The sequence below is a fragment of the Manis pentadactyla genome, chromosome 9 (assembly GCF_030020395.1).
Source record: "Manis pentadactyla isolate mManPen7 chromosome 9, mManPen7.hap1, whole genome shotgun sequence".
In the NCBI taxonomy this organism is placed as follows: Eukaryota; Metazoa; Chordata; class Mammalia; order Pholidota; family Manidae; genus Manis; species Manis pentadactyla.
The window spans coordinates 39,543,945-39,561,432 of NC_080027.1; the positions used below are offsets into that span (position 1 = coordinate 39,543,945).

Genomic DNA, 17,488 nt, shown 5'->3' on the forward strand with positions numbered 1-17,488 from the left:
ACATAATTATCAGGGTGCTGTTTTCTTGTAATCCTTCCCTAAAAAATGCCAGACATAAATTATTACTCTTTAGCTAAAGAATTATACTTATTTATTTAATGAATATTTGTATGTCTATTACTCTCAAGTTTTTGAGCTAAAGAAAAAATGAACTAATGTCTATCATTAATTCACTCAACAATTACTTATTGAGTGCTTAGCATTTGCCAGGCACCATTTTGGGTGTACAGTGGTTAACAAAATAAACAGCATCCCCTATTCTCATGGAACTTGCAGAAACTGTGCTTGGTAATTCTGTATCTATTTCTCAAGGACCTGGCTCTATCAGTTATCCCGTCTTCCCCAGTATCTTCAACCATTTCCTCTTTTATGGCTTTTTCCTAACAATACAAGTTCAAGGCATTCTCAACTTTAAAAATGTATCTATCCTCCCTTAGTCTCAATTCTTCTTTAGCTGCCTCTCTCTTTTTTCCTCCATTTTATAGTCCAATTTCCTAGAATTGTTCCTATATGCTGTCTCACTTCCTCATGCCCCCCCCCTTTTATTCAGTTGACCAGAATCTGGTAACTCCACTGAACATACTCTCACCAAAGCCAGGACTAAATCCAGTGGACATTTTTCAGTTCGGAAAGAATCCCATTTACTTTTATAACTTTCCTCTTCTCTCTGGCTGCTCCCTCTTAGGCCCCTATTTTTCTGCCCATCCCTTAAATAGTGCTTACTATGTGCCAAGCACTTTCTAACTGCTTTACATATATTAATTCATTTAATCCTCTACAACCCTGGAGGTTGGTACTACCATTAGCTTCATTTTACTGATGAGGAACTGAAGCACAGCAAGGTTAAATAATTTACCCAAGATTACAAAGCTAGTAATTGTGGCCTAGAGTTTTACTTTCTGCCTTGTTTTATTCTCTACATTCTCTCTGTAAAACTGTATCTACTGCTGAAGCCCAATTAGTTACCTATTTTCTCAGATTCCAAGATGTCTATCTTGACCACGTTTCTTTCCTTAGCTCTAGACTCACCTATCCATAGCAATGGATACCTCCACTTGTACTCCCCACAGGCTTCACAAACTCAACATGTCCAACCCAGTTCATCATTTTTCCCTCCCCCAAAGCCTGCTCCTCCTCACGTATTCCCTTTGTTAGTGATGGTACCATCATCGCTCCAGGCACCCTAGCTAGACACACAGCCATCATCCTCGAACACATTCATCATTATGAACATCAACCATGAACACACATGACACACACACATGTGCCCTGGTCCCCAACCACTCAGACATCCAAGTTTTGATGGTTTGACTTTTTAACCTTCATTCTTCTCCATCCCAACACCACTACTCTACTTCAGATAACTTTGATTTCCACCCTGAAACACTGCAACACTTCTCCTCTCTGATGGTCTTGTTTCTGTATTATTCCCTTCTGATCTATCTTCGCCATCACACCGAGAGTGATCTTTCTATAATGAAATTCTGACCATTTCATTCATGTGCTTCAAAACCTTCAGTGGCTCCCCAGTGCCCTCAGAATAAAGTCTGAACTCCTTATCCTAGCAGTCAAAACATAGAATCTGAGTCCTATTTCAGATACTTAGAAAAGTATTCTTCAATTTTCTTCCTAAAAAACTCATATGGAACACAACATGGTATTTAGAGACTACTGTCTTTTTATAGTTGATGAGGTGTTCCATGTCTTTACCTCACCATTTGCTACCTTTCACTCTAAGTTCCAGCCATAGGAAACTATTGTTGTTATACACAAGCACCATATTTTCTCTCAGTTCTATTCTTACTCTCCTCCTTCTAACCGGCCTCTTCTACTAGGCCTTCAGGCCTCACCTTAGATGTCACACCCTTCTCTCTCTTGCCTCCTCCCTCCACAGTGTCCATACCCAACATCTTCCCACTGTTACTCTTATTACAGCACTGTCACACTGTACTATAACTGCCTTCCACCAGACCATCAATATTGAGCAGGTATTGGGCCATATTCACTCTATAGTGCATGTATGTCATAGGTTCTCATTAGCTCTTTGTTGAATAAATTCAAATTATCTTAGTACCTATCAAAGCAGTAAGTTCTCAATATATGTCTGGGGAACTGACCTGAACCCTCAATACAACCCCATAAAATAGGCATTATTATATCTAATATAAAGATAAAGAAACCAAAGCTCAAAGAGTTGAAGTAATTTGCCCAAAGCCACTGGGCTATTAAGCAGCAAAGCCACAACTCAAGCCCATGACTATCAATTTCCAAAACCCACATGCATCACCCCCCCACCCCATGCTATGAAGGATACAAAAGGTGAACACAATCTGATCCTGGCCATAGAAGATCAACTGCTTTTGGATGGAAGGTACAAGGGTTTCAAATTAGGAATAGTTTTTTGAAGGACATGTGAACCAGTTCTTGAAGGATGGGTAGGATTCAAACAAGCAGAAACTAGGCTAAGGGAGTAACAAGGGGGCACAACAAACATTTCTGGTGGCAGTGACAGGATAAATACATGAGAAATAGATTTATGGGGAGTCCACTGGGGTTTTCAATATGGGTTGTGGCTGCTATTTTTCACCTTATGATGTACTAATAAAACGAGGCATGTGTCTTACTGCAAGATAAATGGGGTTTTACTAGACTTGGCATTCACTCTTAAGAGGCAGCCACTGTGTAAACATCTTACAAAATCAATTCGTAAAGAAGCCCACAAGGAACATTAAGGAGCTTACTTGCTGCAGTTCTGCAAGTTGCTTTTAAGGATGTCATAGTCGGTATTGAACAGAGGCCCACTGTCCTTTAACATGGCTTTCTGGATGCTGTACACATGGATGCTGGCAGTCACAGCTAGCTTGGACTTCACTGCTACAAGTCAACAGGAAAAGCAGTCTGTTAATACACAAACTTCATAGCATGTGGGCACTTTAACAAGAAACCCTTCTGCATTAAAACCATTTGCAATCTGTGGTGGTCCAAAAAGCTCTAAAAGGCCAAAGAGTCACATATACAGTATAACATCGACTCTTCTGTCTGTAATAGGGACATTATGACAAGGTAGGTGGTGGTGAGTCAGGTCTAAGTACAGCACCTGTGAGGGTATCACTCATCTAGTGGACACTCAGTAAATATTAGTGATTGATTGATGACAACGATGATGGTCTTTTTTTAGTCAGAATCTTATGCTCTAGCATATAATTGAGGAATAAGTAATTTCTGAGAAGACTCAATTATGTAATTCAATTTTAGTTTAAAAAATAACTCTGTAACAAAAATACTACTAACCAGGTAAGTCTACAGAGAAAAAACACACACAAAAATTCACAAGAACAAAATTTAGGTTCCACAAGAGAAGGGTCTGTGCCTAACTTGTTCTGAGTCTCTAGTGCCTAGCACAGAGTTTGACACGAGTAAATATAAATACTATGTTGAATAAATCTTGCTTTGCCTACCACTGTGGGCATTCAGAAAGAGAAAAGTGGACATCTCCATCACCCTAAAGACAAGCAGAGATGACTTTTGTAAAAAAAAGGCTCCACTAGCAGAAGTCTTTGTATACAAACTTTTTTGTATAAAGGTTTTGTCTTGAGACATAGGTCCAAGACCACTTGGACCCTGCCTACTATAATTCCTTTGAGTCTGGTTTTTAAATAATAGAACAGTAGTATTAACAGTTTTGAAATGGGTGGACAAATTTAACTTAGAAGTTACCTTAAGTCTTTCTGACTTTAGAAAAGTTTTGTTTAATTTCTTCCTAAAAAACTCTTATGGAACACAACATGGTATTTAGAGACGACTGTCTTTACAGTTGATAAGGTGTTCCATGTGGTATTCATGATAGTTTTTGCATGTTACAAGTTCTGAAATTCTGTGATAAAAGTGCTTTATAAATGTCAGCAGTTATTGGCCTTAACAATGGTAAGTTAGGCAGATACACTATCATATTTTAACATGTTTAAGAAACTACTAATAAAAGGAATATATGGCTATTCAGTTAAATAGCTAAATATGTTGTATGCAGATGTTACAGGCAGGTTTTTTTATTGTACCTACACTGATGCCATAAGAGGAAATGCTTGCCCAAATCAATAGAACACTTACTTACCTTCCAATTTATCTTCTCTCACTACTGCTACCTTGTGGCACTGTAAGGAAATAACACTTCATTAGTGTTAAAGGTAGTACGACAGGCAAAAAGTTCCCTTGCCAATAATTCAGTTGCACTTGGATATGAAATCAGGAACATTAGGTACCCCTGAAGATATATGTTGCAGTTTAATAAAGTCAGACTTATTTTTAACTTACTTTAAAACTTCTCAATCAGGTTAAGAAAAAGTGATGGAGTACTATATAGATATCAATACAATAAAAAACAAACAGCAGCTGTGCCTGCTTTCAGCACTGCCAGCCAACTGGCCCAGGATCTCAAAGGGGGGTGACATGCAGCCTGGCTGAAGCTCCTGTCTGCACACTGGGGCCTCTCCCATGGGGACACCCAGTTCAGGAAAGGGCATTGTGTCATCGCCACATATCACCAAATACTTCAAAAGCTGAAGCACCTCTCCAGGAGGGACCTGCTCTGAAACAAAATGCTTCGGGGCGCAGAAACTGGTATGTTAGTCAAGACTTTCATTGACCAAGGAAGGCTCATCCCAGACAATGTCATGACTTGGCTGGCCCTTCATGAGCTGAAAAATTTCACCCAGTCTAGCTGGGTTATTGGATGGTTTTCCAAGGACCCTTCAAAAGGCAGAAACCCAGAATAGACATGGTGATTAATCTGAAAGTGCCCTCTGAGGGAATGTCGAGGGAATCTTCCCCAGGCATACCCAATTTATTTCTATTTCCTAAAAACAAAGTCATTAAGCAAAACCTCTCTGATCACTAAATTCAGCCAGCCAGCAATGGAGTCTACAACATCAAATTCAACCTTCCAAAAACTGTGGACACATATGTGATCTGACTGGAGAGCCTCTGACTCAGCATGAGGATGACAGACCAGAGACGGCTGTCAAGAGACTGAAGCTCACAGAGAGAGTCCTGGAACACCAGAATAAAAGAGTATTAGAAACATTCTCCAGAATAGAAACCAAAAAGATCTGGCCCTGTGTATATGCTTTCCTACAAACAAAAGTTCCACAAATAGACCAAAAACATCAGTTTCTCCATGAGGAAAAGTGAATAGAACTAGTAAGATGAGCACAAGTTTCTGGCCCTTGCATTTAGAGCTACTTGTCCTAAGACTGGCATGTATGAATTATTTGAAAATTATATTAGTTTCATTTCTACTAATTTTATTCTGGAAATTAAGGATGTGCCAAACAGAGTCAAGATACTAAGTTTCATCTTTTGAAATCATCTAGTGTGTTTCTCCAGTTATCTTCTATGGGTGTACAATTCAAAAACAACAAAAACATCTAAACTTTTGGAAATCTTTTAAAGCATAATTAAAAGAACAACTGGTAGTAATCTAACTTTTGTTCAGAAGCATAAGTGGTTGATAGTTTCCTCATTTTTCTGGAAAAGTAAAAAAAAAACCATGTCATTTAGGAAAAGTATCTCATCAGAGGCTTTGCAAAGACTGATGATGAAAAAGACATCTTTAGCACGGTGATACACAGCTTTGTGAGACACTATGTCTACAAAATTCCAGAAAAAAAAGGAACTAAATTTACAGATTAGCTGCAGGATGCAAATTCACTGTTGCCATGAAATTTATAAGCTAGCAATATATGCTATGCTGTATTTATTTTGTTATTACATATACCTTCACTTTACTCAGAATTTTCAATTTGATATAAAAATGTACTAACTAGTATATAGGATATTACTTTCCAATGACTTATTTTGTCTTGAAAATACATATGTACTGGGGGATATGATTTTATTAGAAATTGACATTATAAATTCTTGCAAAATCACCAAAGTTGAATTTTCAACTTCAAAAATGTAAAGTCTTATGTTTTCAGATATTACTCAGGTTAAAAAATATGTGCTTTAGGGTCTACTTACAGGTTTTTCTTTTTATTCAAAATGTATGACTTGCTTTGATGAGTATGAAATGAAAGAACAAGTAATAATAATAAAAGAAAGCTCAGGGCACTAGGTAAAGTAAGCACTCTTTGTTATTAGGAAATAGATCAGGTATGCCTGGGGAAAATTCCCTTGACATATGTAACAATCGTAATTAGCAAGCAGGTGCAGCAACTAAAAGGATTTACATGACAGGTTAAAAAAGACCAGGAAAATAATTGAGTTTGCTGAAAGAATTCTTTAATCCTAATCAAAAAAGTTGATATCTGGTAGTGTTCACTGCCATCCTGTCATCTGGCAGGGAGAGAACTCTGCCAGTGAGTATAATTTGAGTACCCGTTTTGAAAGGAAAATTATTTGAGTCCTTTGTGGGGTAACAAGAATGTATGCTTAGGCACTGTGGCCTGCTAGGACGAATGCGACAGTATGAGACAGAGGAGGAACTCAACTACATCTTCAATGGTATATTTACTCTTACTTTACTTGATGCTAAATCAAATGAAAAAGTCCTTGTTATTAACTGCCTTCGGAAATTTGGCCCGTTTTATTCCAGGCACTTAAAATGCAAATGTCAGCAAATGGTTTTTATGTACTTTGTGGGGAAAACGCTTATTTTCTTTTCTTTTGATTTTTGAAAATTCAATGTTGATCTTTCAAAAGATCTTTTTTGAAAGGACTTTTTTTGAAAAGGACAGGACTTTTAAAAGGATTATAGTAAATGTTTCATTGTTCACAAAACTTTCCATAGGGCCTAATTTGAATGTCAATATTATTTACTTTCCATAAAAATGCTGTGAACTACTAAACTTACAAATTATCACTAGGCTATCAGGCATACATTTGTATTAATGTATCCAAATAAAATTAAGTTTTAGAACTGTAGGGAAATAAAAAGAATTGCAAACCAGTGTGAGAAAAAGAGGGCTTCTTATTCAGTAATGTAATGAGAAGTACCGTACAATCATATGGAACCAGATGAAAACTGAATCTGTTTCTCACACAATATGAGAGAATAAATTCTAAATGGATCAGCTTTAAAATGTAAAGAAAGAAACCACATATGTACTAGAAGAAAATATGGGTGAATTCTATAGTGATATGACCTGAGAATGAGTAAAGGTTTCCTAACTATGATTTAAAATCCAGGAATAATCTAAATAATCCATGAAAACTAACAAACAACTTTTGGATGATTAAAATAAGCTTTAAGAGAAGTACAAAGACAGATGATAAAAAAAAGGGCAAAATAACTACAATTATATCACAAAGGTTCATATACAGCTTCTAAAATAGAGAAAACAAAGACTAACACTCATCTAGAAAACTAAGAGGTATGAAGAGATAGTTTACAGAAACAGAAATGCAAATGACCCTGAAGCATATGACAGCCATGTGGAAAAAGGGCCCCCCTTACACTGCTGGTGGAAATGAAAAGTGAAGAGGGGTATCTGGCAATTACTCAATGAAAGTACATATACATGCTAGGAATCCTGGGGAATGTAACCCTAAAACTGGCAAAAATATACCAAATATATATATACACTGATCTATTCACCCAGTATGTTAAGTAAAAAAATCAAAGTGCATACAACAACAAAAACAATGTTAAGGAGAAGGAAAACTAGTTACCTATAAAGCAAAGGAGGGAGCCTAAAAACTGAAAGTGGGAAAACAGTTTCAATTTAACTTGATACTGAGTTGGTGGCTTAACCGCAGAGAGAAATTATCGCAAGTGATTAAACATAGACTGATTGTGCATCTCTAGCAGGATATATACTACAGACAAAAAGAGCTGCAAAGATATCTTAAACTGTTCTCAATAATCATATTATAGTAAAAATACTAGTTTTGCTTTTCTAAGTCTCATGCATTTGGCTAAAGCAAATATATATTTATGTTAGTGCAAGAAACCACCAAAATTAATAACATAAGAGAAAAGAACAATGCAAAATCGATAAATATTTTTACATAATCTGTTGTAAATTCAGACTGGGAATATTAATATGCTTTCATAATGTGTTCTGTTTTAAAAAGCAAAATAGGCATACCTAAAAATGTCATGTTCTGCAAAACTGTACAATAAAAATTACAGCACTTACGAGAAAAAGGGCATTAGTAATTAACTACTCAAACCTATGCAACTTTGTAAGAAGAGCACTAAAAATACTAAGTGCTGCCCTTAGGAGAAATCTGGACCTCCTGACAATTTTAGTGTAGCTAAACGTTGCTCACTAATGCTAAAACAACACAGACCAGAGTAGAGCTCTAATTCAGTGGGTTCTTGTTAAGACAGACACAGGAATAAGTTCAGCATCCACAAACCCAGAGCCTGGCTGGGGAGAAGCCTCCTGAGCTTTTTGGCAGTTAAAGAAAAAGGGAAAATAAAGCTAGTTGGTGGCAGACATTCTTTATTAAAAAATTCCAGCCAAAACAATAGGGAGAAAAAAGCAGGTGTTGCAGTACTAGTATCAGACAAAATAGACTTCAAAACAAAGAAAGTAACAAGAGATAAAAAAGGACATTACATAATGATAAAGGGCTCAGTCCAAAAAGAGGATATAACCATTATAAATATATATGCACCCAACACAGGAGCACCAGCATATGTGAAACAAATACTAACAGAACTAAAGGACAAAACAGAATGCAATGCATTCATTTTAGGAGACTTCAACACACCATTCACTCCAAAGGACAGATCCACCAGACAGAAAATAAGTAAGGACACAGAAGCACTGAACAACACACTAGAACAGATGGACCTAATAGACATCTATAGAACTCTACACACAAAAGCAACAGGATACACATTCTTCTCAAGTGCACATGGAACATTCTCCAGAATAGACCACATACTAGGCCACAAAAAGAGCCTCAGTAAATTCAAAAAGACTGAAATTCTACCAACCAACTCTTCAGACCACAAAGGTATAAAACTAGAAATAAATTGTACAAAGAAAGCAAAAAGGCTCACAAACAAATGGAGGCTTAACAACATGCTCCTAAATAGTCAATGGATCAACAACCAAATTAAAATGGAGATCCAGCAATATATGGAAATAAATGACAACAAGAACACAAAGCCCCAACTTATGTGGGATGCAGCGAAAGCAGTCTTAAGAGGAAAGTATATAGCAATCCAGGCATATTTAAAGAAGGAAGAACAAACCCAAATGAACAGTCTAATGTCAAAATTACCAAATTGGAAAAAGAACAAATGAGGCCTAAAGTCAGCAGAAGGAGGGACATAATAAAGATCAGAGAAGAAATAAACAAATTTGAGAAGAATAAAACAATAGAAAACATCAATGAAACCAAGAGTTGGTTCTTCGAGAAAATAAACAAAATAGATAAGCCTCTAGACAGACTTATTAAGAGAAAAAGAGAATCAATACACATCAACAGAATCAGAAACAAGAAAGGAAACATCACGACGGACCCAACAGAAATACAAAGAATTATTAGAGAATACTATGAAAACCTAACTTTCCAGCTAAGAAGCTGGAAAACCTAGGAGAAATGGACAACTTCCTAGAAAAATACAACCTTCCAAGATTGACCAAGGAAGAAACACAAAATCTAAACAAACCAATTACCAGCAAAGAAATTGAAGCGGTAATCAAAAAATTACCCAAGTAAAAAATCCCCAGGCCAGACGGATTTACCTCGGAATTTTACCAGACATACAGAGAAGATATAATACCCATTCTCCTTAAAATTTTCCAAAAAATAGAAGAGGAGGGAATACTCCCAAACTCATTCTATGAAGCCAACATCACCCTAATACCAAAACCAGGCAAAGACCCCACCAAAAAACAAAATTACAGACCAATACTCCTGATGAACGTAGATGCAAAAATACTCAATAAAATATTAGCAAACCATATTCAAAAATACATCAAAAGGATCATACACCATGACCAAGTGGGATTCACCCCAGGGATGCAAGGAAGGTACAACATTCGAAAATCCATCAACATCATCCACCACATAAACAAAAAGAAGGACAAAAACCACATGATCATCTCCATAGATGCTGAAAAAGCATTCGACAAAATTCAACATCCATTCATGATAAAAACTCTCAACAAAATGGGTATAGAGGACAAGTACCTCAACATAATAAAGGCCATATATGATAAACCCACATCCAACATCATACTGAACAGTGAAAAGCTGAAAGGTTTTCCTCTGAGATCGGGAACAAAATAGGGATGGCCACTCTCCCCACTGTTATTCAACATAGTACTGGAGGTCCTAGCCACGGCAACTAGACAAAACAAAGAAATACAGGGAATCCAAATTGGTAAAGAAGAAGTCAAACTGTCACTATTTGCAGATGACATAATATTGTACATAAAAAACCCTAAAGATTCCACTCCAAAATTACTAGAACTGATATCAGAATACAGCAAAGTTGCAGGATACAAAATTAACACACAGAAATCTGTGGTTTTCCTATACACTAACAATGAACTAATAGAAAGAGAAATCAGGAAAACAATTCCATTCACAATTGCAACAAAAAGAATAAAATACTTAGGAATAAACCTTACCAAGAAGTGAAAGACCTATACCCTGAAAACTGTAAGACACTCTTAAGAGAAATTAAAGAGGACACTAACAAATGGAAACTAATTCCATGCTCCTGGCTAGGAAGAATTAATATCGTCAAAATGGCCATCCTGCCCAAAGCAATATACAGATTTGATGCAATCCCTATCAAATTACCAACAACATTCTTCAACGAGCTAGAACAAATAGTTCAAAAATTCATATGGAAACACCAAAGACCCCGAATAGCCAAAGCAATCCTGAGAAGGAAGAATAAAGTGGGGGGGATCTCACTCCCCAACTTCAAGCTCTACTACAAAGCCACAGTAATCAAGACAGTTTGGTACTGGCACAAGATCAGAGCCACAGACCAATGGAACAGAATAGAGACCACAGATATTAACCCAGACATATATGGTCAATTAATATATGATAAAGGAGCCATGGACATACAATGGGGAAATGACAGTCTCTTCAACAGATGGTGCTGGCAAAACTGGACAGCTACGTGTAAGAGAATGAAACTGGATCACTGTCTAACCCCATAAACAAAAGTAAATTTGAAATGGATCAAAGACCTGAATGTAAGTCATGAAACCATAAAACTCTTAGAAGAAAACATAGGCAAAAATCTCTTGGACATAAACATGAGTGACTTCTTCATGAACCTATCTCCCCGGGCAACGGAAACAAAAGCAAAAATGAACAAGTGGGGCTATATCAAGCTGAAAAGCTTCTGAACAGCAAAGGACACCACCAATAGAACAAAAAGGCATCCTTCAGTATGGGAGAATATATTCATAAATGACAGATCCGATAAAGGGTTGACATCCAAAAAATGTAAAGAGCTCACACACCTCAACAAATAAAAAGCAAATAATCCAATGAAAAAATGGGTAGAGGAGCTGAATAGACGGTTCTCCAAAGAAGAAATTCAGATGGCCAACAGACACATGAAAAGATGCTCCACATCGCTTGTCATCAGAGAAATGCAAATTAAAACCACAATGAGATATCACCTCACACCAGTAAGGATCGCCACCATCCAAAAGATAAACAACAAATGTTGGCGAGGTTGTGGAGAAAGGGGAACCCTCCTACACTGCTGGTGGGAATGCAAACTAGTTCAACCATTGTGGAAAGCAGTATGGAGGTTCCTCAAAAAGCTCAAAATACAAACACCATTTGACCCAGGAATTCCACTTCTAGGAATTTACCCTAAGAATGCAGCAGCCCAGTTTGAAAAAGACAGATGTACCCCTATGTTTATCACAGCACTATTTACAATAGCCAAGAAATGGAAGCAACCTAAGTGTCCATCAATAGATGAATGGATAAAGAAGATGTGGTACATATACACAATGGAATATTATTCAGCCATAAGAAAACAAATCCTACCATTTGCAACAACATGGATGGAGCTGGAGGGTATTATGCTCAGTGAAATAAGCCAGGCAGAGAAAGACAAGTATCAAATGATTTCACTCATATGTGGAGTATAAGAACAAAGAAAAGCTGAAGGAACAAAACAGCAGCAGAATCACAGAACCCAAGAATGGACTAACGGTTACCAAAGGGAAAGGGACTGGGAAGGAGGGGTGGGAAGGGAGGGAAAGGGCAGGGAAAAAGAAAGGGGGCATTACGATTAGCATGTATAATGTGGCGAGGGGCATAGGGAGAGATGTACAACACAGAGAAGACAAGTAGTGAGTCTACAGCATCTTACTATGCTGATGGACACTGACTGTAATGGGGTTTGTGGGGGGGGACTTGGTGAAGGGGGGAGTCTAGTAACCATAATGTTCTTCATGTAATTGTAGATTAATGATAAATAAATAAAAATAAATTTAAAAAAAATTTTTTTAAGTAAAAAAAGAAATTCCAGCCAATAAATTCAGAAAGAATGACAGAATTAGAACATTACCTTTTTGTAAGCCCTAGTCAGTTAATGATCTGGGCAATGATAAAAATCAATCTCAGATAAAATCATTAAATGAAAAGCTAATATAGAACTTCATAGAGGATGATTGGGCTAACAACCTTTAACTCCACAAAAAGAAAATCAACCAAACATTCCCTTGAAAGTTTCAAATTCTCTGGAAGACTTTCTGGGATGAGATTAGAAGGCAGCTTTCACTTTCTATGCATTGTTAAACATTTTTTACAATAATAATGACTGTTTGAAAAATACACTTACATTAAGAAAATCTATACAAAGCCTGTAATATGTCCTTTTTCTTTCTAGGAACACTTAAAACGTAACAGAGAAATTTGAAGGAAGAACAACATAACCTGACATTATGCTTAATAATCTGTCTTTTCTTAATAATCTACTCTCCTCAAGGCAAACAGCATGGGTAAGCCTTCATCCACACTTGCCTAGTAATTCTACAGGGTTCCACAGAGCTGCCCCACTGAGCTGTTAGGAAGGTGAGCACAGAGCTCCAAACTTCACACAACTACTGCAGCCCTACTCTATATTTTATATATTAATATTATCATTAAAATTGCATTTGAAAGACCCTTCTGCTTAAAAAAAAAAGTGGGCAGAATTTAAATGCCCTCTCAAATTTAGAAATAAGGTAGGCTTCTATAAGCAAGCCACAGTATGGAAATTTTTAAAAGCTTATGTGGTATACATCCTTTTGAAAAATGGTCTGGAAAAATGCACTGAGGAACACCATTGGAATACACTTGCAGGGACTTATCCAAGAACACCCTGAACCCTGACGACCAACTCTGAAGACCATCCAACATCTCAAATTAAGAACCTCTGTCAAATGGGTTAGAATAAAAATCTACAAATTTATCTTAAAACACAAATTCTTAACCTTGTACCCTGTTCCAGAAGATCTGTGTACACTCAAAATTTTATGAATATGTCAATATGTGCATTTTTCTTTCAGACTCAAAGGCATCAGTGACCAAAAAAATAAAAACCAACGCTTAAAAGAACTAATGTTTCCCAGGTAAAGAACTATGACTAGACTGAAGGCACTGACTAAAGCGACAGAAGGGGGGGATAGTTAACCCTGGAAACAAAAGGGTTTCAGATGCAAACTTTAGCAGTATCCATTCAAAAGCCATACAGGGAGAGAATTCTGGTGGCAGGTTTATTTCTGAGAACAAATGAAGCAAGTCTGCTTAATTCTGTGTTTCAGATATATAATGACATCTGATCTATCTACACCTGCAAGTATCTTATCATCTGGCTTACGAAAAGGGAAAGAACATGCAGGTCACAGAATACAAGGGCCTCATCCACCCAGCAGTTTTGTTTCTCCTTTTTTTTTTTTAGATAATTCTTTTTTATTGAAGGGTAGCTGACACACACTATTACATTAGTTTCAAGTGTACAACACAGTGATTCAACATTTATGTACATGATAATTCCAGGTACCAGCTATCACCATACCAAGTTGTTACAATATTTTGACTATATTCCTTATGCTATACATTACATCCCAGTTACTTATTTATTTTACAATTGAAAGTGTGTACATATATATATATATATATTTTTGTGTGAGGGCATCTCTCATATTTATTGATCAAATGGTTGTTAACGACAATAAAATTCTGTATAGGGGGGTCAATGCTCAATGCACAATCATTAATCCACCCCAAGCCTAATTTTCGTCAGTCTCCAATCTTCTGAAGCATAACGAACAAGTTCTTATATGGAGAACAAATTCTTACATAGTGAATAAGCTACATGGTGAACATTACAAGGGCAGTCATCACAGAAGCTTTCGGTTTTGCTTATGCATTATGAACTATAAACAGTTCAAATATGAATACTCATTTGATTTTTATACTTGATTTATATGTGGATACCACATTTCTCTCTTTATTATTTTTAATAAGATGCTGAAGTGGTAGGTAGATACAACATAAAGGTAGAAAACATAGTTTAGTGTTGTAAGAGAGCAAATGTAGATGATCAGGTGTGTGCCTGTAGACTATGTGTTAATCCAAGCTAGACAAGGGCCATAAAACATCCAGGTATGCAAAAGATTTCTCTCAGAACGGCGGGCTGGAGGTTCTAAGCCTCACCTCTGTTGATCCCCCTTTTCTCACCTGATGGCCCCCCTGCGACTGTGCCTGTCTTAGGTTGTTCCTCCCTTGAGGAATCTTACCCGTCTCTGGCTAACCAGTCATCTTACGGGGCCAGACAGGGAAATGTTAGGTTGGTAAGTGAGAGAGAAGCCTTATTGTTTGAAAAGGGTAGCTTTCTACTTCTTTGCAGATTTATGCCCTGTGGCTTCTATGCTCAGCATTTGTCTTGAGGCGTCTTTACCACTTGGAAGAATTATGATACTCGGTAAATTTGATATGAGGCACGAATTCTTTTTAAGGGTTGTAGTTAGGAAGGAAGAAGAAAAGCTATAGAAGTAGCAGGCGGAAGAAAACCTGGTTAGATTGATTATTTCTTTGATATATCTTCTTGTAGAATAACTTCAGCATGTATAGGTTTTAAACTAATTAAATTGTGCACACACACTAACATAATAGGAGTACAGTTACGTAACCAGAGCATACCTGTAATTATCAGCCATCTCCAGTGAAATCAAGAAAACCAGTTAGGCACCTTAGGCATTTGTGAAAACTTATCTATGATATGGTGATACTGTCCAACTGAACTTGAACAGTCTGAGAGAAATCAGACAAATTAAAACAGTCCATTCCTGGGGACTGTTCATATCCCATATGTTCTTTTAACAGTAAATAGTCTGTAGTTGTAAGATTTTGGAGAGCTACAATTTGCAGTTCTCCTAATTCTTGTTTGAGTTCCAACAGTATAGATCCAGTCAAATTTGTTGTTTTACTGTATGCACAGGCCAGCTTAGACATCTCCTTCTTCATTCCCATGGCAAGTCCAGGAACTGGTGGGATGAGTGCATCTATAGCTGTAGCAGTGCGTGGATCTTTGTTGGGGTTTTTTGATGATCATCTTCTGGCATGAGTCTTCCAGAGAGTGCTGATGTTGGAAGTTCTTTTTCATATCATATCTTAGTTCATTTTCGGGGTAGCCAAATTAGGCTTTGATCCTCTGTATAAACACAAACAGACCCTTTGCCTACACTTTTATATGCCCTTTATATCATTGTGTAGAACTCAATGAGGGTCACCACACAGGAACTGTTTTTTTTTTTTTAATCATTAATCTACACTTACATGACGAATATTTTGCTTACTAGGCTCTCCCCTATACCAGGTCCCCCTTATATACCCCTTTACAGTCATTGTCCATCAGCGTAGCAAAATGTTGTAGAATCACTACTTGTCTTCTCTGTGTTGTACAGCCCTCCCCTTTCTCCCATCCCCCAATGCATGCTAATCTTAATATCCCCCTTTTTCTCCCCCCCACTTATCCCTCCCTACCCACCCATCCTCCCCAGTCCCTTTCCCTTTGGTACCTGTTAGTCCATTCTTGAGTTCTATGATTCTGCTGCTGTTTTGTTCCTTCAGTTTTTCCTTTGTTCTTATACTCCACAGATGAGTGAAATCATTTGGTATTTCTCTTTCTCTGCTTGGCTTGTTTCACTGAGCATAATACCCTCCAGCTCCATCCATGTTGCTGCAAATGGTAGGATTTGCCCTTTTCTTATGGCTGAGTAGTATTCCATTGTGTATATGTACCACATCTTCTTTATCCATTCATCTATCGATGGACATTTAGGTTGCTTCCAATTCTTGGCTATTGTAAATAGTGCTGCGATAAACATAGGGGTGCATTGGTCTTTCTCATACTTGACTGCTGCATTCTTAGGGTACATTCCTAGGAGTGCAATTCCTGGGTCAAATGGTAAGTCTGTTTTGAGCATTTTGATGTACCTCCATACTGCTTTCCACAATGGTTGAACTAACTTACATTCCCACCAGCAGTGTAGGAGGGTTCCCCTTTCTCCACAGCCTCGCCAACATTTGTTGTTGTTTGTCTTTTGGATGGCAGCCATCCTTACTGGTGTGAGGTGATACCTCATTGTAGTTTTCATTTGCATTTCGCTGATAATTAGCGATGTGGAGCATCTTTTCATGTGTCTGTTGGCCATCTGTATTTCTTTTTTGGAAAACCATCTGTTCAGTTCCTCTGCCCATTTTTTAATTGGGTTATTTGTTTTTTGTTTGTTGAGGTGTGTGAGCTCTTTATATAATATATTCTGGACGTCAAGCCTTTATTGGATGTGTCATTTTCAAATATATTCTCCCATACTGTAGGGTTCCTTTTTGTTCTATTGATGGTGTCTTTTGCTGTACAGAAGCTTTTCAGCTTAATATAGTCCCACTTGTTCATTTTTGCTGTTGTTTTCCTTGCCCGGGGAGATATGTTCAAGAAGAGGTCACTCATGTTTATGTCTAAGAGGTTTTTGCCTATGTTTTTTTCCAAGAGTTTAATGGTTTCATGACTTACATTCAGGTCTTCGATCCATTTTGAGTTTACTTTTGTATATGGGGTTAGACAATGGTCCAGTTTCATTCTCCTACATGTAGCTGTCCAGTTTTGCCAGCACATCTGTTGAAGAGACTGTCATTTCGCCATTGTATATCCATGGCTCCTTTATCAAATATTAATTGACCATATATGTCTGGGTTAATGTCTGGATTCTCTAGTCTGTTCCATTGGTCTGTGGCTCTCTTCTTGTGCCAGTACCAAATTGTCTTGATTACTATGGCTTTATAATAGAGCTTGAAGTTGGGGAGTGAGATCCCCCCTACTTTATTCTTCTTTCTCAGGATTGCTTTGGCTATTCGGGGTCTTTGGTGTTTCCATATGAATTTTTGAATTATTTGTTCCAGTTCATTGAAGAATGCTCTGGTAGTTTCATAGGGATTGCATCAAATCTGTATATTGCTTTCGGCAGGATGGCCATTTTGACGATATTAATTCTTC

The 17,488-nt window shown here is 37.3% G+C and overlaps 1 protein-coding gene and 1 pseudogene across 3 annotated transcripts in view; one reads left to right on the top strand and one right to left on the bottom strand.

Annotated features, from left to right (window-relative positions):
* The window catches only part of POLD3 (DNA polymerase delta 3, accessory subunit), a 115,289-nt gene that overhangs the window by 81,134 nt on the left and 16,667 nt on the right, over positions 1-17,488 (bottom strand). For all 3 annotated transcript variants that reach the window (XR_008999209.1, XR_008999208.1, XM_057507220.1), the window contains exons 4-5: positions 4,112-4,151; positions 2,742-2,874 (exon numbers count right to left, since the gene is read on the bottom strand). Coding sequence is in view for 1 of the 3 variants with exons in the window: in XM_057507220.1 (XP_057363203.1) it covers positions 2,742-2,874; positions 4,112-4,151 (173 nt within the window). In the remaining 2 variants the exon portion in view is untranslated. The remainder of the gene's footprint in view (positions 1-2,741; positions 2,875-4,111; positions 4,152-17,488) is intronic.
* LOC118934352 (GTP:AMP phosphotransferase AK3, mitochondrial-like) lies at positions 4,175-5,520 on the top strand (annotated as a pseudogene).